General features: G+C 46.0%; 1 protein-coding gene across 3 annotated transcripts in view; it reads left to right on the plus strand.

The window, feature by feature from the left end:
* The window catches only part of CIB2 (calcium and integrin binding family member 2), a 135,588-nt gene that overhangs the window by 98,723 nt on the left and 16,077 nt on the right, over positions 1-20,788 (plus strand). For 2 of the 3 annotated variants that reach the window (XM_073303557.2, XM_073303556.1), the window contains exons 4-5: positions 164-311; positions 5,034-5,229. In XM_073303557.2, coding sequence (XP_073159658.1) covers positions 164-311; positions 5,034-5,229 — 344 coding nt within the window. The remainder of the gene's footprint in view (positions 1-163; positions 312-5,033; positions 5,230-20,788) is intronic. The other variant, XM_073303555.2, reaches the window with a different exon arrangement.

Genomic DNA, 20,788 nt, shown 5'->3' on the forward strand with positions numbered 1-20,788 from the left:
CTGTTTACCTGCCTTGCCCCCATCCTATTCTCCACACCAGCCTATTTTACCTCCCAGGCTGCAGTTTGCAGGGGGGAGTCTGGAGGCTGCACTATGTGACTGCTGTGCTTGCTGCTTTCGTGAAGTCCCAGGTTTTAAAAATGAGCCTATGTGTTTTATGCAGGAGAACCCCTTCAAGGAGAGGATTGTGGAGGCTTTCTCAGAGGATGGAGACGGGAACCTCAGCTTCAATGACTTCGTGGACATGTTCTCTGTGCTCAGTGAAATGGCTCCCAGAGAGCTCAAAGCAATCTATGCCTTTAAGATCTATGGTAATGTGTGGGGACGCTGTAGATAAATGGCTCCATTAATTCAGATTGACTGTCTACCTAGGAGAGATGTTCACTATCAGCTCTGTGCTTAGCCAAAAAGCAAAATGTCTTAGTTCTGCAAGGTGCTGAGCATTCTGGCCAATCAGCAAACATGCACTTAGCTGTAAAATCCACAGAACTACTTATATTCTTGAAGTTAAGCACATGTAGGATCAAACCCTAGGAAGAGATGTTTTGGTATTTGAGATTATTTTAGTGTAATTCAGGGATTTTCCCCTCTAGATATACTGTATTATTTAGTCCACTGAAAAGTCAAAAGATCTTGTGGTATGTCATTGTGACAACAGCAAAGATGATAAATAAGATTGTTTCAGACTTCCAATATCAATTAAATTCTAGAAACCAGAGGATCATCAGAGAGCATGATGTTCACACAAAGATACTTTCTGAATTTCTCTCTTGCTCATAGGAAATTCTCATTTTGTGTTTCTAATTTTAGACACATGGAAGAATGCTAAATGAAGCACTAATGTTTCTGAAAACGTGAAGCGAATCTTTTTATATTAGCACTTTGGCAACATTTTTGTAGAAAATATTCTTGTTGTTGCATCTTTGCACAACAATTTCCTGGGAGAAATCCACTTCATGTGCTTTCCAGGATGTTTGCAAAATAGTAATAACAGAGCTCAGGCAACAAACTGCTAATTTCTATAATAATCAAATGGTTGAAAGTTCTTTATTAGCTAGAGATTAGTGTCTAAATTCCGGGGTCCAGCCAAGAAGCATTGAGCACAAATGAAAAAAGGTAGATGCAAAGGTGGCCAACACAGCATATCTTTACTCCCCACTGTCAGTACAAAATTTCTGCTTTAGCTTGCCCTGTCTTTGAAATGGATCACACCTTTCCAAGTTCAAAGCAAGGTCTCCCCTCCTGGGGTCTCACTTACTAAGAAGGTCTCAAAAAGCAATATCTCCAGCAGCTATACACGAGACCCTCCCCTTCTGAGCCTTCTGCTTATGGCTCCTTGTTTTCCCTTATGACTTCCTCTCCTTAGACCAGCCTGTTCCCAAAGTCTCTAACATCTGTTGGGTGGTGTCAGGGTTCCCTCCCTACTCTGAACTCTAGGGTACAGATGTGGGGACCTGCATGAAAAATCCCCTAAGCTTATTTTTACCAGCTTAGGTTAAAAATTTTCCCAAGGCACAAATTTCAACTTGTCTTTGAACTGTATGCTGCCACCACCAAGTGATTTAGACAAAGAACAGGGAAAGGACCACTTGGAGTTCCTATTTCCCCAAAATATCCCCCCAAGCCCTTACACCCCCTTTCCTGGGGAGGCTTGAGATGAGCACAAACCAGCCTTGGATTTTTAAGACCCAAAAAAACCAATCAGATTCTTAAAACTTAAACTTTATTAGAAGAACAAAAAAAGATAAGAGAACAACTCTGTAAGATCAGAATGGAAGAAAATCTTACAGGCAGTCAGATTCAAAACATAGAGAATCCCTCTAGGCAAAACCTTAAGTTACAAAAAGACACAAAACCAGGAATACACATTTCCTTCAGCACAGCGAATTTCACAAGCCAAAACAAAGAAAATCTAACGCATTTTCTAGCTAGATTACTTACTAACTTTACAGGAGTTGGAAGGCTTGCATCCTTGATCTGTTACCAGCAAAGGTATCACACAGACAAACAAAAGCCTTTCCCCCCCGCTCCAGATTTGAAAGTATCTTGTCCCCTCATTGGTCATTTTGGGTCAGGTGACAGCCAGGTTACCTGAGCTTCTTAACCCTTTACAGGTAAAAGGACTTTGCTTCTGGCCAGGAGGGATTTTATAGCACTGTATACAGAAAGGTGGTTACCCTTCCCTTTATATTTATGGCAGGTGGAGTTGCAGTTTTGGCATGACTGCACTGAAACCTCAACTTGAACAAACTGTGACCGCAACTTTTGAAGAAACAAACGTCAGACCTTTCTTACAGCCTTACTCATAACCGTTTAGATTAATAGAATCATGGAAATGTAGGGCAGAAAAAGACCTCAAAGTCATAGAATCCAGTCCCCTGCACTGAGGCAGGACCAAGTAAACCTAAACCATCCCTAACCAGGTGTTTGTCTAACTTGTTCTTAACCTCCAGTAATGGGAATTCCACAACCTCCCATGGAAACTTATTCCAGAGTTTAACTACTCTTATCATTAGAATTTTTCCTAATATCTAACCTAAATCTCCCTTGCTCCAGATTAAGCCCATTTTTTTCTCCTACCTTCAATGGACATTGAGAACAGTTCATGGATTCCAAGACCAGAAAGGGACCACGGTGATCATTTAGGCTATGTTTAAAGTATCTAGTTTAAAGTAACAACTGCTTTCAGGGTTGCTGAAAGCATATTTTTCCAATCAATTAGAGCAAAACCAAGCCTCCCATAATGTTTTCTGTAGCATAAAATCAGCTGCCACTTGCCACAGACCTTACATATAAATTCATACCTACTGAATCACTATTCTATAATCCTTCAATACAGCATGCTAAATATCCTCTTGAATTTATAATTAAATTAACTTATGCTAATTCAACCTATTTTCAAAGGCTGATTAGGAAAAAAAAGCTCACAATGGTCTTTTAACAGGCATTCTGTTATACATTTGCAGAAGTAATTGCAAAATACCTTAGATAGAGATATTTAATCACCAAATGCTGGTCTGTAAATACTGCCCTTTTGCATTATTGGTAGATGTCTGTGTAACCTTCTTGTCAGTGTGTGTTACATCCATACCCATGTAAAATGGAACAGTCGGCAGTGACAATGAAAGCATGTGTGAGATTCTGAAACCTGTTATTGCAAAATCGATGGGTGAAATGTTTCTAAATTGAGTATCCCTTAGGGTGATCAGGCAACAAGTGTGAAAAATCAGGAAAGGGGTGAGGGGTAATAGGAGCTTATACAAGAAAAAGACCCAAAAATCAGGACTGTCCCTATAAAATCGGGACACCTGATCACCCTAGTGTCTTTTCATAATCTCCACCAAGAAATGGATTGTGACATCAGCTGAAATGTATAAAACAGAAAACTCGTGATTTGCTCACAACAGTTGTGTTTTTGATGCTGGTATTTTGATATTAGCAAATATAAAAAACAGAGCAAGGCACCAGGTAAAAAAATAGAAAGATGGAGTCTTTGCAGGAAACTTTCCAGTCCCATTACACTCCTTTAGGATGTGTTGCCACCCGAGTTCCCTACATCAGCCATTATCTTCTCTGGTGAGAGTCAGAGTATTGTTGGCTATATAAGGGCTGGTGATTACTTAGCTAGTGCCATATGCGTGTGCCATAAGACATGAGGCCTGAGTTCTGTTTCTGACTCTGCCACTGATCTGTGTTGTGATGCTGGGCAAGTCACTTCCCTGTTGTATGTCTTTCATCAGATGCTGGAAATGGTAATGACCTTGTTGTTAAGCACATTGGGATCTATGGATGGAGAAGCCTGTATAATTGCTGGTTATTGTTTTATTATCTAATCAGTGGGGTGGCCACTAGCCAGTCAGATCATCTCACACAGCTGCTTTCAAAGATTACGGGTTAAAGGGGGGGGAACTCACTAATCTATCGAGAGACATTTGTCACAATGCCATGTAGCTGCACACACACCATTTCCCCAGCTAATACTATGCATATATTCACCAACCCCCTGCTGGAGCATACTTCTGCCAAGCCAAGAAAAACAGCCATCACCTTGTGAACAGCCTGCTTTGCTGCTTAGGGTTTCCTTAGTGAGAGCAAAGAAAGGCAACCGCTTAGCTATAACCCATTATAAAAAAGCAAGCAGGAAACAAACCTGCTATGTGTACATTTTCTTGCCAGACAACCTACTAAATCTTGAGGCATACAAGGCTGCAAATCTGACAGTTCCATCAGGCTTGGAATATTGCTGCTCAGTGGACAACTAAGTTCTGCGCTCATGTGACCATGGAAGTACTCCATGGAGATTTATTGGCAACTTATTAGCTGTTTGTATGTTAGTACCGTTGTATGGAGCAGTACTGTAATTTACTGTTTCCCCCATCACTTCTGTGGTTGGTGTCTCAAAATGTCAATGTTAGCAGAAACCCGGATTGAATGGTAACACTAAAAATAGTACTCTGCAGATAGAGTGCTTTGTCTTCAAAGCACTTTCTAAACCTTAATTGATCCTCCCAAGTATTTGTTTTATGGGTGGGGAAGCAGACTGCTGTGTTCTTGATCAGGCCTTGATTCTGTGAGTTGCTCCATGCCATGACCTCCTCTGGAAGTTCAGGCTACAAGTATGGATGTGATTACGTTGCCTGATTATGGTTGACCTACAGAGAATATAAGCTCTACTAAACAGATATGCAGGCTGTCACTTGCCACAGAAACTGGGTCAAGTGTATTTGGGAGAATCCAGATGTTGACCAAGAGCTTTGGATTTGAGTTAGATGGAAATGCTCCGTATTTGGTCAAGCAAGTATGGGATCTTCTGAATGCTGGCCTAGTGTTTGCTTGTACCGTACAGAATCAAGTCCTGTTGAAATAAATGGGAGTTACCTGTTGTGAGAGAAATTGGTCCCAAGTTTGCTGCGGTTGAAGACAGACATAAACATTTGTTTAAACTATTTTCTTTTGTACACATTAATTTACTCTAACAAAATCTGGAGAGAGGTATTGACAATCTTCTTTTCTTTCTTCCTCTTCTTGTTTAGATTTTAACACAGATAACTTCATTTGTAAATCTGACCTTGAAAAAACCCTCAACAAGCTGACACGAGAAGAGCTAACAGCAGAAGAAATCACTCTAGTTTGTGAGAAGGTGATAGAAGAAGCTGATATGGATGGTGATGGGAAATTAGCATTTGCAGACTTTGAAAATATGATTTCCAAAGCACCAGACTTTCTCAGGTATCAGAATTGCCTTAAAAAGTATCAAATGTTCTTTGTTTACATATTTTGTTCCAGTTGGAAAGATGATGGCCTTGACAAATGTTGACATGCTGGAGTAACATTTGACAGGCTCTAAGGCTGAGTTACAATTTATCCTCTTTTGAGGACAGGCAAGCAGCAATGCTTAGGGTTTTTTATTTACTCTTCTGCCCTGGTGTTCAGCCAAGGTCTCTGCACTTTCTCCCAGATCAATGTCTTCTCTCTACTTTTTAATATTATTAATTATTATTATTAATTATTCTGGAAGATCTCCTAAAGTGTAGTGTAAGCGGAAAGACACCAGACCCCTGGGCTCAGATCCTCAGCACTATTTAGAAGCCAAACTCCTATTAATTTCAATGGGAGTTAGACGCACTAATACCTTTTGAGGATCTGAACCCAAGTCCTTCAGCTGCAAACTAAGGGATGACCTCTACCCAGAAATCCCTTACTTTACTGACTATTTGAAGACCAAGAACTCAATGAGTTTTGATTATCTCTGCATTTGATCTTCTTAGGTATTTTCTTAGACGTTTTGATCTTTTAAAAGCTCAAGTGATACTGTCCTCAGGCAGGCCTGCTGACAGCAATTCCGGGCCCCAGGGCAGAACAATGAATGGGCCCCTACGTACGCACAAACCGCGTCTGCCTGACATTTGGGCAGTGCTGTGCCTGCGCTGGCTGGTGCCCAGCAAGCTGCCAACTGCGCTGCTGGTGCCCAGCGAGCTATTCCAGCACAACCAGGGCTTCCATATGCCCGCTCAGTAGGGTTGCCAACTGTCTAAGCACGCAAACCTAAAGACTCTTGCCCCGCCCCATCCCTTCCCTGAGACCATGCCCCTGTCCTGTCCGCTGCTCACTCCATACCCCCTCCCTCCACTGCTCACTCTCCCCAACCCTCACTCATTTTCACCAGGCTGAGGCAGGGGGTTGGGGTGTGAGAGGAGGTGTGGGGTCAGGCTCTGGGAGGGAATTTGAGTGCAGGAGGGAGTGTGGGGTGCAGGCTCTGGGAGGGAGTTCGGGTGCTGGCTCTAGCTTGGGGCAGGGGATTAGGGTGCAGGAGGGGATCAAGGGGTCGGTGCTTACCTCAGGTGGCTCCCGAAAATGACTGGCACACCCCTCTGGCAGAGGCTCCTAGGCAGAGATGCCTGGGGGGTCTCCGTGCATTGCTGCCTGCAGGCACCGCCCCCGCAGCTCCCATTGGCCGGGGACTGTGGCCAATGGAAGCTGCGAAGTTGGCGGTCGGGGCAGGGGCAGCGCACAGAGACCCCCCTCTCCAGGGGCCACAGGAATGTGCCAGCCGCTTCCAGGAGCGGTGCAGAGCAAGGGCGGGCAGGAAGCTTGCCTTAGCCCCACTGTGCTGCCAGTGGTGGTGGCAGCCAGAGGCTCCCAGGTCCTTTTAAATTGCCCGGGCCCCTGGGCAATTGTCCCCTTTCCCCCCTCCTGTCGGTGGGCCTGTCCTCAGGCCTGTTGTATCAGGTACCTACCCAATCTGGCTTTGGGCCCATCCTCTGCCTCAGTTTCCCTTGGCTAAGTTTCAAATGCCCATCCCTTCTGGAGTTAATCACAAGGCCATCCCAGATCTTCTGTCCCAGCATCATGCTTGGCACAGCCTTCCTCTCAGGGTCTATCCTGTTTCACAACAGTCCCTTCCCCAGGTCTCAGCTTCTCGCTCTCCTGAGCTCCAATCAATTCCTTCATCCCCATCCCATTGTTGGCAGGGACGGCTGTACCATCTCACAAGGCAGCTGCATGAGGGGAACCTATGCCAATCCTTTGCTATGGGTTCCCGCCCCTGAGACTCCAAACAGCTGAGCCCTGTAGCTCTGTCTTTCCTTTCTCAGACTCTTCCTGTATACTTAGACTGGCCTTCTCCCTGGCTCGCTGTTTGCTCACTTCCAGCTCCGTTCTCTCTGCATGACCACAGTCTGTCCTATCTCCCAGCAGACCTGATTCCTAGTTACATGACCCTTGTGCTCTCTCATTCCCTCCAGCTGGGGAGGTAAGCTACACCTGCCACAGGTGAGGCTGATTCCCCCAATCCCCTTAAAGGGCCAGTTCACCCTGTGACACTTGTGTTCTAGGGTATTTGATCCATGAGACAATGTTAGAGACCCAGATGATGTAGACAAGTTCCTTCTTTGTGTAATGGACCTCTGTGGAAACTCCTAGCACAATTGTATTACTTAAGGGAACTTGGTCTTTCATTGTGCAGGACAATTTTTCGTCGTCATCTTTAGATCCTGAATTAGAGGGCAGACTGTTTCTGGATTTGTTTTTGTTGCTTAAAGCTGTAGCCATTATAAGGAATTTAATTTAGCCATTATGTTCATAAATGGATATCAGTCCCTTCCAGTTCCTCTTGGAATTCTCTGCTAACAAGGAACTGGAAGTGCTACTAAAATGCCCAGATTTGTTCCAAATAACATGATCCATAGCACAGTAAAACAGTCACAGAAACACATTGCTGTCCTCATGACATATTGTATACAGGAATGGCAATGTTAATGTCCTGGAGATGATTAAGTGTTTCATTGTGGAATATGTGGAGTGTAGCTCCAGACATACAGGCAAACCAGATTTCCACTCCAGCAACAGCCATGTATGAGATCACCTTCCCTTCCTCCTGATAGATTTCTACTATACAGCACCATTTGAAATTCCAGTACTGGTTATAAAAAATTGTCGGCTGGAAGCAGCCCAAGTGGTATCTTCCATCAGGAGTAGATGCCTAACTGGGAGAATCCCTAAATTCACTCTTTTCTGAGGTTCTGAATATGAAGGTTCCCCTGTAGTATGGCTGGCATCAAAGTTCCTACTTTTAACCACTGAACTGTTAAACTTGCTGATTAACCCAATAGTGGTCTATGATCTTCATTGAACTGCTCCTCAGTAGGATGTAGCAGCAGAGGAGCAGAAACTTCATTCTGACCAGTACCATGCACCAATATCTGCTACTCCACAGTCATGACTATCATGGGCATCACTTTCTCTGGCTCTTTTTTACCTTTTTTCAATATTGCCATAATCAGCCATTGGCAGCTCGGTTGTCCAATCTGCTGTGGATTTTTCCTTTTTCTGGATTCGTTTTCATCACTTTCAGCACTGTCACAATCGGGGAATTGGCAACTCTGTAACCCTGTCTGTCATGGCCCTTTCTTGTTTACACATTCTGATGCCACATGAAACCGCTCAGAATGGCGTATCCATTTTGGCTGTACTGATTTATCAGCAGTTACAGCATCTGAAGTTGTTATGGAAGCTATTAGCTCCATTGTCCTTATTCCTCTTCAGACTCTATTTATGCTGCTTCTATCCTTTAAGGTAGTTTGATCTGTCTTTCTATTCCTGTAGAGATGGCCCCCCTTTTCTGTTTCTAGGGCTCCATGCTGCAGCTCTCCATGGGCTCTCTCTAGGGCTCCATGCTGCAGTTCATTTTTCTGTATTCTCCCTCTTTTTGTCCTTGTCACCTCTTCTCTAGGCTGGAGCTTTTCCTGCTCTCAAAGCCCTTCTTCAAGCCTTCTCTGCTCTCTCTGTGTTCAGCCCCAGCTTGTTCTGGGCCTGCTCTAGTACTGGCAGGTGAGGAACTCAGACTGTTTCCTCTCCCTGCAGAAGAGTTACACTGACCTTTTTCTTCTTTTCCTTTCCTTTCTTTTCCTCCCTCTCCCCCACTCTGGAGGTGGATCTGTCACTGCTGGCACAGCTAATGTGAGCCCAGAGACACAAGACTGTAAGCCCTTTAGCAGAGAATGATCTCCTATCCAGAGGTCCCTCAATTTATTAACTCTTTTACAACATGCTGGTCCTCTCTGATAACAGGGGGACCATAAAACCTATGCATAAAAGATATTTCCCTACTGTGCACCAGTACCACTGCTGCTTCCCCAGTGGAATCAACAGTGAGAGCGCTAGCAGAGTACAGACATTTTGTCTAAATCCTGCTCTGAGCACAGTAGCCTTTAAAATGAAATGGAACTCATTTGTTTAACAGAGGGATCTCTTCTCAGCATTGCCAAGCCCACTGGGCCTGCAAAATGGTGTATTATCTGAACAACATACTCTGGGATCTGAAAGGGCAGCGCTTACTCTGATAAGAAAAGACCAGACTTTTTGGAGAGGGAAGGCTGGCTAACAAAAGGCCAAAAAAGTTGATACCCCTCAACTCCCACTGTAGTCATGAGGAGATAAGAATGCCCAGCACCTAATGGAATTAGGAATTATATTCACTGGCATAATTTATTGAATATAAGTCATGATTAAAGCTGCACATTCTGTGACTTTCTGGGACCTCCGTGATTTCTGCAGCCTGCTGGTGTGCCTGACCCCAGGGCTGCCTGAGCAGCTTGGACAGCCCTGGGGCCAGCTGCTCCAGCCCCCACAGCTAGAGCGGTAGTCCTGGGCCACCCCCTGCCCCCAAGCAGAAGCGGTGGTCCTGGGTCACCCCTGCCAGAAGCACCAGAAGCAGTAATGGCAGTCCCAGGCCGCCCCCCAGCACCAGTGGGCACCTAGCTTCCCTCCAGCACCAGAAGTCTCCCTGGAACCACCCCATGAGCACCAGCAGGCGCCCTGAGCCCCCCCAGCACCAGCGGGTGCCCCCAGATCTTCCCAGAACACCAAGATTTAGTGAGGGGTATATAGTACAAGTAAGGCTGCGAATCATTCACAGAGGTCACGGAAGTCACGGCTTCTGTGATTTTCCATGACCTCAGTGAATTTTGCAGCACTGGTGCAGCTGACCCCAGGACCACCCCAGCAGCTGGTAAAGCCTTGGGGCCAGCCTCACCGGCTGCTGTTCTGGCAGTCCCAGGCAGCTGGTCCCCTGCACTGCCCTGGAGCAGCAGTCTGGGACTGGTGGCGGTGGGACCCTGGGCCGCCCCCTGCCCAGACCAGTGGGATGCTGGGATGCCCCCTGCCTGGACCAGCAGTGGTGGGGCTGTGAGGCCACCTCCTGCCCGGACTGGCGGCAGCAGGGCCACAGGACGCCCTCTGCCCGGACCAGCGGTGGCAGGGCCCTGGGCTACCCCCCGCCTGGCCCCGGGCCGCTCCCCTGCCCTCCAGCAGCAACAGGGCCCCAGGCCGCCCCTTGCAGCAGCAGAGGGCCCCAGGCCACACCCCCTCCAGTGGCAGCGGGGGGGCCCCTGGCTGCGCCCCTGCAGAAGCATCGCCCTACTCTGTCTTCCCCCCTTCTCTCCTCCGCAGAGTCTTCAGGAGCACCCCGCTCCCAGTAGGTAAGATTTAGTCATGGGTATTTTTAGTAAAAATCATGGACAGGTCATGACTTTTTGTTTACCTGTCCATGACTTTTACTAAAAATACCCGTGACTAAATCGTAGCCTTAGTCATAATTTATGAATACACATGAAAACACTGGGTAATTTGTCCTCATGAAATTAAAGCCAGAGACTATAGCAACTGTATAATTCATACTGGTAATACAGAACTAATTAAACTAACTAAATACTGCAATCTTTTCTGAATCTGCAGTTAGTTTGGTTTTTTGTTTTGTTTTTTTGGCGATTGATTTTCTTTTGTTTTCTAAATGCTACTTGGGCCTATTACTGAGCAAGAAAGATGCCCTCTAAGCAAAGAAGGGAAAGTTGAGCTTAAAACCAGAATCAAAATCAATTATTCAGCCCACACATACCAATTTTTCCAACATATTGGACTTCTAAAAACCATGCGTGTTTTCCCTTGCACGTTTCATATTTAAAGGAACCTTGTGAAAAGGCAGAGCTTCCACTTGTACATATTAATAAAATATTCTACATAGCCTTTCAGCCTAGCATGGTACCTAGATACTATAGTCATAACCACATTATAGCTACCACAGGCAGATAGTCCACTGATCAGGAAATCCTCTCATAAGAACATAAGAATGGCCATACTGGGTCAGACCAAAGGTTCATTCAGCCCAGTATCCTGTCTACCGACAGTGGCCAATGCCAGGTGCCCCAGAGGGAGTGAACCTAACAGACAATGATCAAGTGATCTCTCTTGATGCCATCCACCTCCACCCTCTGACAAACAGAGGCTAGGGACACCATTCCTTACCCATCCTGGCTAATAGCCATTAATGGACTTAACCTCCATGAATTTATCTAGTTCTGTTTTAAACCCTGTTACAGTCCTAGCCCTCACAACCTCCTCAGGCAAGGAGTTCCACAGGTTGACTGTGCGCTGAGTGAAAAAGAACTTCCTTTTATTTGTTTTAAACCTGCTGCCCATTAATTTCATTTGGTGGCCCCTAGTTCTTATATTATGGGAACAAGTAAATAACTTTTCCTTATTCACTTTCTCCACACCACTCATGATTTTATAGACCTCTATCATATCCCCTGTTAGTCTCCTCTTTTCCAAGCTGAAAAGTCCTAGCCTCTTTAATCTCTCCTCATAGGGGACCCGTTCCAAACCCCTAATCATTTTAGTTGCCCCTTTTCTGAACCTTTTCTAATGCCAGTATATCTTTTTTGAGATAAGGGGACCACATCTGTATGCGGTATTCAAGATGTGGGTGTACCATGGATTTATATAAGGGCAATAAGATATTCTCTGTCTTATTCTCTGTCCCTTTTTTAATGATTCCTAACATCCTGTTTGCTTTTTTGACTGCCGCTTCACACTGCGTGGACGTCTTCAGAGAACTATCCATGATGACTCCAAGATCTTTCTCCTGATTAGTTGTAGCTAAATTAGCCCCCATCATATTGTATGTATAGCTGGGTTTTTTTTTTCCAAATGTGCATTACTTTACATTTATCCACATTACATTTCATTTGCCATACTCTCCAGTCATTGGAAAGTCTCATGCATTTCAATTGCATTATCTTCCCTGATAATGGAAGGGGAATACTTCATTATCATGCAAAGATTTTATGCTTTGCTTACAGTGTCACAGCAGGTACTATGGTACAGAAGGATGGTGTCCACTCCAGTACAGGAGTCTCTTGTATAGTTAGTGAAGGAGAGAGATCTATTTTCAATTCACTAGTTCCCATCAGCCATGAATTTACACTGAGTATATTAAAACGGATTTTTAAAAACTAGATTTCATCTATAGAAATTTCCATGATGACTATTGTTTAACCTGTGAAATTCACCACCTACCTTTGTGTGGCTGCATATCAGAGAGAGGGTGTGAGTGGAGCATCCATTCAAGTGTCCTCTACACAAATAATCACTGCTAAAAAGGCCTGTGGGGCAGGGGGGGGTGCAGGTTAGAAATAGAGCCATAGGATCTGCACTTCTGTGACCCCAAATGCCTATAGATGGGTAAATTCCAACCTTCCCTAGTTCCTCAGGTTTTGTGCAGGGAGGACTGAATTATACCAGTAATGTTTCAGAGGGGACTGAACTAAGATGATTTAACTGGGAATTGGTCCTGCTTTGAGCAGGGGGTTGGACTAGATGACCTTCTGGGGTCCCTTCCAACCCTGATATTCTATGATTCTATAAGACCACAAACCTAAATACCTCAAATTTTGAGGAAGATCAGATTTAGATCCAGACTCTATTTGTATAACCAAACTTCCAGATTCAAAGTCTCCCTCTGTTTTGTTCTGGCTCAGAACTTGAGGCGTGGGCTCATCTGTCCCTAAAAATTGCCCCTTGTTAACTTGAAACTGAGATGTTTTCCCCACAACTCTTTGTTCAGACATAGAGCATTTAGTTAGCATGCACTGGACTGGTGGCATTGATTTTAAAAAGAACAGAACAAGGGAACTTGGGGAGAAAATGTATGTCTAGAGAATTACATGGACTTTACAAACACTTGTATTGTAAAGAGATAAAAACAGGTCAAACCAAATTTGGACTGTTAATCTTGGTACCACTGGCTAATTTTATGACTTGTAAGTAGCCAGGAGGACACACAGCAGTTACATGCATTTATTCAGCACACAAAATTTGAAAAATGTCACATTGCAATGAAATTTTATATTCCACTGATGCTGAGTGGGAACTGAGTGCTGCATGCCCACAGGGACATCACTTGAAGAAGGTCATTGACAGTGTACCAACTCAAGAGGAGCTGCCACAGTGTCAGTGAGAGAGTTTCCTATATATTAAAGGCTCCATGTCAGACATCACTTGATTAGTCAGTTTCCACGATATGCATCTGATGAAGTGAGCTGTAGCTCACGAAAGCTTATGTTCTAATAAATTGGTTAGTCTCTAAGGTGCCACAAGTACTCCTTTTCTTTTTTTGATTAGTCAAGTGAGTCAGTTTCAGCAGTTGTAGTACCAGAGCCTCAGGCAGTTGAGCATGTCCTCTGAAATAATAGGCAGCATTCTAATTTTTAAATCAGTTTTAAAAAAAACAAACACCTTTTAAATTTCTCCATGTAGATTTGTTGTTTTTTTCCTTATAGTAGAAAATGCTGCAACTATACATGGAAACCTGGTAGAGAGAATGGATCAGCTGCAAGGGATGTGGGTAGGCATGAGAGCTCTGTAGAGGCTGTAGTTTTATAGGCTGATAGTGCCACCCCTTTCTTTATGGCTGTGCAGAGGAGACTTGCAAACTGCTGTCCTAGAACTCAAAGGCAGCTGAGGATGCTATACAATCGCAGGAACTCAGCAGCTCCTGAGAGAGGATGAGGCAGTGGAATGTTTGTCACTGCAGCCACAGAGTCCCTGCACCCTTTCTTTTTTTCCCCCACAACTTGTGACATTTTGGGACGGTGGCAAGGGAGTGAGTGGGGGGACTTGAACTGTGGACGTAGGTGAGAGAGCATATGGATGGAAGACCTGGTAAACAGTTACACAGGAGATATAAAGAGAAAGCTAGCAGAGAACAAGGGATCTCTGACAATACGGATGACTCAAAGGACTATGTTAGCAATCCTCCTCCTTTCCATCTCAACCCCCACTTTAATAACCACTTCTGCCCCAGTGATCCGCTGCTACCACGATGGCCTCACAGAGCCATAGGCAGCCAGCTGTAAATCTATTCCAGGGCAAGGCTGGCCCCATCTGGCCTCCGGGGAGCATAAAGATGACTTAATGCTGCCCCTCTGGTTGTGCTTTGATTGCAGGTTGAGTGAGACACAGGATCCTCTCTTTTCCCAGGGAAGAGTCTGTAGAAAGAGTCTTGATGTGCTCAGACTGAAGTGCTCCTGATAAGGCATGCCCTGAAGTGATGGGCTTCCTTCCAGTCTCTCACTGAAAGCCATCTGGCTCATAGCTTCTGACCCTGAGCCTTGCAACTGATCTCTTCCACATTTCAATCCTCTGTTGTGCAACACTGGTACAAATGCCTGTGCAGCCTCAGGGCCAAGAGGAGGCTGCATGCTGTGTTTTCTCCGTGGTTTCTCTTAGAGCCACCATGTAATGGCTACAGGAAATGAAACAGACAGTTCCCAGGAGCCTCTTCTAAGCAAGCCAGGCTGCATTCTGAACTTGATGAGTCGCCTTTATCTGCTGATTTATTGTTTGATCATTAAGAGACATTCAGCAGCTTCACAAGTCTTTGGTTACACTATCAACAGAGATGGTTGAAAGTTTCAGGATTCAGACATGAGGATGAATCCAGCATAGGATAGGGGTTCATGAGACGTCTGCTGTCCGGTCTGCATCCGAACTGGAAAATAGTTTCCTTCTGTTTTAAATGGAACCTGGAACACACATTGATGGGCATGTTCAAAGGTGGAAGTTGAGCATTCACACCCCATGAAATTCATCTGGCTATGTTTTTAAGACTGTGGGAACAGGAGTATGATGCATCTTTAGTATTGTTTTTAACAGCTGTGCCTACCTTACTGCCTGTTTGCATTATTTTTTGTAGCTGGATTTGGCATGTTTAATTATCCACTGAAATAAGGGAATTATATTATTACTAATCACAGCAAAGCATACTGCAGGCACATGTTGGCCAACTGATCCTACCCTCTCCTGTTAGTGCACCTCTGTCCCAAACTACACATCCTCCCCAGTCTCACCTTGGAGCTCCTATTGAAATGCAATGACCAATCATTCTGAATCTCACAATAAATGTAGATGTGCATTGAATAGGGACTAGTACTCAGAATTTGTATACTAATGATAGACAGGGTGGATAGTAAGTTGACTGGCGACTTCCATTTCATTGACTAAAGATCAAGTTCTATTCTAGGTTTTCAGTGGTAAGGAAGCTTTTTATTTAACAGACGACACCTGCTGCACCTTCTGTGTACAATACAGTAGCATTCCATTGGACTGGTTCTTTGACACTGTATAAGATCTTATAAAACATTGGGTGGCCAGCTGCTCCTCCTTCTCTGCTGTCACCAAACCATGGTGCAATACTTCACTGACACTTCTTGTACTGTATATATTGTGGCATGAGTGTATCATCACTACACAGAAGGTCTCAAAAAAATCCTTGATTGCTTTTGGGCCTAAGGCTGCTATTCTACATACTCAGTCATATGTATCTCAGATTAACATCGCCAGTGATGAGCTGCCAGAAGCTGAAGAACCAGTTCCTTCAGTCGCTCCGAGCCTTTGGCGGCACTTCAGCAGCATGTACTTCAGTAGCTCCGGGTCCTCGGCGGCACTGAAGGATCCGCTGCCGAAGTGCTGCCGAAGGCTCGGAGTGCCGCCGGGTGAGTAAAAATTCACAGGGCAGCCTCCCCAGCCGAGAGCTCAGACGGGACGGACAGGATGGTTTGCCCACCCCTTTAACAACCGGTTCTAAACAGTCTTCAAAATTTAAACACCAGTTCACGCAAACCGGTGCAAACCAGCTCCAGCTAACCACTGAGTATGGCCCTTGTCATTTTTTCAATGCACATTTTGTGGAAGGTATCATTTGCCCCTTAAAGAGAGAGAAATTGGCATTGTTGTGGCTTGCCTTTTCTAAGTTACCATTCGGATGCCTCTGTATATCCCTTTGTTACCTTCATTACTTCTTTTATTGTCTTGCCTGGTTCTCAGGGTCTGTACCTGATCTGTTTATACTACAGAAGGCATTTATTAGAGGTCTTTATTACCTGCCTCCTTTGTGCTCTGTATCCTGGTCATACTTGAGTCTTATACTGAACTCTGTGTTTTCAGTTGTTTACCCTTGGTTTTGAAAATCTGTGCAAATATTTTTAATATGAGGCATTCAGGTTCAACCCCCAATGGGGTAGGGATCTACTTCACAAACTACCATCACAATAGGGAGACCAAGAACTGAATGGATCACTGAGACTAAACAGCTCTCTCTGATGGTCCCTTCAGAACCTGGGCTGGAGCCTGCTATTCGATAGCAGTGCGGCAGAAGCTTGCAATTCTTACATCTGCGGTCTGATTACAAAGCTTCCAGTGTTTTTGCTCTGCCATTGTTTGCAATCTCCAAGGGCTCAATCATGAACTCCGCGTGGTAAGGAGAAACCATAGGGTTGCCGGTACCTCTCCCACACACATGGGCAGAGAGTGGGCAGGCAGGGGTGGAGAATGGGCAAAGCCAAGACTCCACCCTTTCAACAGACTGACTAGCATAACTGAATGGGTACAGAGGGGGAAACTGGGACCCTGCTCTGTTTGTGGGGCAGTGTAACAAGCTAGCCTTCTCCCCAGCTCACATAGGATCCACTCCCACACACAGTTTTCCCCCAGGCAGTTTTATTTTCCTAATATAGGCTAAATGAACAAAATCAGTTTCTCAGCTGAATCTGGGCTACCATTCCCAGGGGATTATCCCTCTTTTCTCAGTCCTCTCTGCTTCAGGGCGTCATGCAGGAATCTTCCATGCTCTGCTTACTGAACACTGCTAACCAGGGCTTTTTCCTTGGGGGCCCTTTTTCCCCAGCAGGTTTCCACCACCTTGCTTCCCCAGAGAATCTGGCAACCTCTGCAAGGGAATTCCTGCTGCACTTGCTTCTTGCAGCTCCTTGGCTCTGATTCTCTTGTCTCCCTGGATGGGCCATAGAATCATAGAATATCAGGGTTGGAAGGGACCCCTGAAGGTCATCTAGTCCAACCCCCTGCTCAAAGCAGGACCAATTCCCAGTTAAATCATCCCAGCCAGGGCTTTGTCAAGCCTGACCTTAAAAACCTCTAAGGAAGGAGATTCTACCACCTCCCTAGGTAACGCATTCCAGTGTTTCACCACCCTCTTAGTGAAAAAGTTTTTCCTAATATCCAATCTAAACCTCCCCCACTGCAACTTGAGACCATTACTCCTCGTTCTGTCATCTGCTACCACTGAGAACAGTCTAGAGCCATCCTCTTTGGAACCCCCTTTCAGGTAGTTGAAAGCAGCTATCAAATCCCCCCTCATTCTTCTCTTCCGCAGACTAAACAATCCCAGTTCCCTCAGCCTCTCCTCATAAGTCATGTGTTCTAGACCCCTAATCATTTTTTGTTGCCCTTCGCTGGACTCCCTCCAATTCATCCACATTCTTCTTGTAGTGTGGGGCCCAAAACTGGACACAGTACTCCAGATGAGGCCTCACCAATGTCGAATAGAGGGGAACAATCACGTCCCTCGATCTGCTCGCTATGCCCCTACTTATACATCCCAAAATGCCATTGGCCTTCTTGGCAACAAGGGCACACTGCTGACTCATATCCAGCTTCTCGTCCACTGTCACCCCTAGGTCCCTTTCCGCAGAACTGCTGCTAGCCATTCGGTCCCTAGTCTGTAGCGGTGCATTGGATTCTTCCATCCTAAGTGCAGGACCCTGCACTTATCCTTGTTGAACCTCATCAGATTTCTTTTGGCCCAATCCTCCAATTTGTCTAGGTCCTTCTGTATCCTATCCCTCCCCTCCAGCGTATCTACCACTCCTCCCAGTTTAGTATCATCCGCAAATTTGTTGAGAGTGCAATCCACACCATCCTCCAGATCATTTATGAAGATATTGAATAAAACTGGCCCCAGGACCGACCCTTGGGGCACTCCACTTGATACCGGCTGCCAACTAGACATGGAGCCATTGATCACTACCCGTTGAGCCCGACAATCTAGCCAGCTTTCTACTCACCTTATAGTGCATTCATCCAGCCCATACTTCCTTAACTTGCTGACAAGAATACTGTGGGAGACCGTGTCAAAAGCTTTGCTAAAGTCAAGAAACAATACATCCACTGCTTTCCCTTCATCCACAGAACTAGTAATCTCATCATAAAAGGCGATTAGATTAGTCAGGCATGACCTTCCCTTGGTGAATCCATGCTGGCTGTTCCTGATCACTTTCCTCTCATGCAAGTGCTTCAGGATTGATTCTTTGAGGACCTGCTCCATGATTTTTCCAGGGACTGAGGTGAGGCTGACTGGCCTGTAGTTCCCAGGATCCTCCTTCTTCCCTTTTTTAAAGATTGGCACTACATTAGCCTTTTTCCAGTCATCCGGGACTTCCCTGGTTCGCCACGAGTTTTCACCCCAAAGTAGGCCACCCCTACTTTGCCACACTGTTCAGCTTCTTTGGCTTCAAAGAAGGCTTCTTTTGAGTGCCTCGCCCACTAAACCAGTCTGGAACCACCTTACCCAGCTCTGGGATCCCACTGGAAAGGCCTTCAAAAATGTCTCCAGGACCACTCAGTCCATAATTTTCTCTATGGAACTAGTCTCTGGGCATAACCATTGGGCAGCCAGGTCCACTACCCATGTTCATGCCCTCCACGGGAATGACTCAGCCCAAAAATAGTGCTGGTATGTCTCCAGGGTCAGTATCAATCTGTCTAAGATAGCAGCCTTCACCACAGGATAGGAACGCCTGCTTATTGCTCAGTGCTTGGTAGGCTGCCAGCCCCTCACCTGTCAAACCGTGCTATGAGGGATGACCCAGTGAATTCTTCCCAATCCACTGCACTGGGCACTAACTCGAAGGTACGTAGGGTGACCAGGTGTCCGGTTTTTGACCGGAACACCCGGTCGAAAAGGGTCCCTGGCAGCTCCAGTCAGCACTGCCAACCGGGCCATTAAAGTCCGGTTGGCAGTGCTGCGGAGCTAAGGCTAGTCCCTACCTGTCCTGGCTCCACGCTGCGCCACTGACCGAGAGCCGCCGGAGGTAAGCCCACACCCCAATCCCCTGCCCCAGCCCTGAGGCCCCCCAAACCCAGAGCCCCCTCCTAGACCCCAAACCCCTCATCCCCAACCCCACCCCAGAGCCAGCACCTGCAGATGGAGCCCACAGCCCCTCTGCACCCCAACTCCCCTCCCCAGAACCCCCCCCACACCCTGAACCCCTCTATCCCATCTCCCGGCCTGGAGCCCCCTCCTGCACCCCAAATCCCTCATCCCCAGGCCAAAGCTCCATCCCAAACCCTGAACCCCTCATTTCTGGCCCCACCCTGGAGCCCACACCCCCAGTTAGAGCCCTCACCCCCTCCCACACCTCAACCCCCTAACCCAGCCCAGTGAAAGTGGGTGCGGGAGAGCAAGCCAGAGGGAGAGGAAATGTAGTGAGCGGAGGGGCAGGGCCTCAGGGAAGGGGGCATGGCCTCAGGGAAGGGGGCATGGCTAGTGTGTTCGGTTTTGTGCAATTAGACAGTTTGCAACCCTAAGCTATTCTCTCTAATACCAACCAAATTCCCCAGAGTCTCTTGGGCCAGTCACTTCTGTAACCATTCTTATTGCTAGAAATGAGCCTCTTGCCACTGCTGTAGAATGGCAAATGTGCCTCCTGGTGTTTCTGCAGGCTCTCCATTAACTGCAGCAGCCTGGGCTGGGGCTGTTTCTGCTGCCACTGTGTCCTTATCAACAGTTATATCGCCTCCTCCACCTTGCCTGGTCACCCAAACTGGGTGGGGCATCAGTCAGTGTGCAAAGGCTTCAATCTCCCCTCAGTTCCAGAAGCCAATTTTCTGCCCACAGTTCCCATCACATTTAACAAGCTGGCCTTCTCCCCAGCTCATAGAGAACCCACTGCCATACCTGGAGTCTTGCCTCCCCTCCAGGGGATTCTGCTGGCTGGCCTTCCTGTTGCTCCTGGTTCTTGCAGCTCCCTGGCTCTAACTCACCGGGCCTCACTAGGCCCAGATGTACTCTTTTAAACCTAACTGGGGTCAGCTGAACAGTCATAGGTGTATGGGCCCTGCTCCCTCTTCAAGGGGCCAGTCATCCTGTCACAGGCAGCTCAACTATGTGCAGCCTATTACTTGGATTGGATTATCAAGTTACAGTCCAAACCCTAAATCCATGTAAAAAAACACTCTGACTAATCACTTAGGTAACAATACACCTACGACAGTGAGGCATTTCTCTCTGTGTGGGCTAACACACAGGAAAGACAGCAATTTGCCCTAAGAAGCATTGCCTTCGATTTTCCCCAACATTAAATAAGTTTGCTTATTCATTGATCTCAATTATTTCTGGTGGAACAATCTTGATTGGCCATTCCAAACATTTACTGCTCACTGAATGGAACAACATTTCCTGTGTCTGGACTGAATTTATCTCAAGCTCCATTTATGGCCTCTGGTTCTCTTGTCTATCCAGTGCCAAAGGCAGTAATGGTCCTGTAAGTGGCAACTATCTTCATAATATTGGAGTGTGGTAGTAAAATATTTTTTCTCTTTATAAAAATGCTCCTGTGAAGGTCTCCAGATCTATGGAGGAAATACCTACCCAATC

Source organism: Lepidochelys kempii, chromosome 10, assembly GCF_965140285.1.
Source record: "Lepidochelys kempii isolate rLepKem1 chromosome 10, rLepKem1.hap1, whole genome shotgun sequence".
Lineage (NCBI taxonomy): Eukaryota > Metazoa > Chordata > Testudines > Cheloniidae > Lepidochelys > Lepidochelys kempii.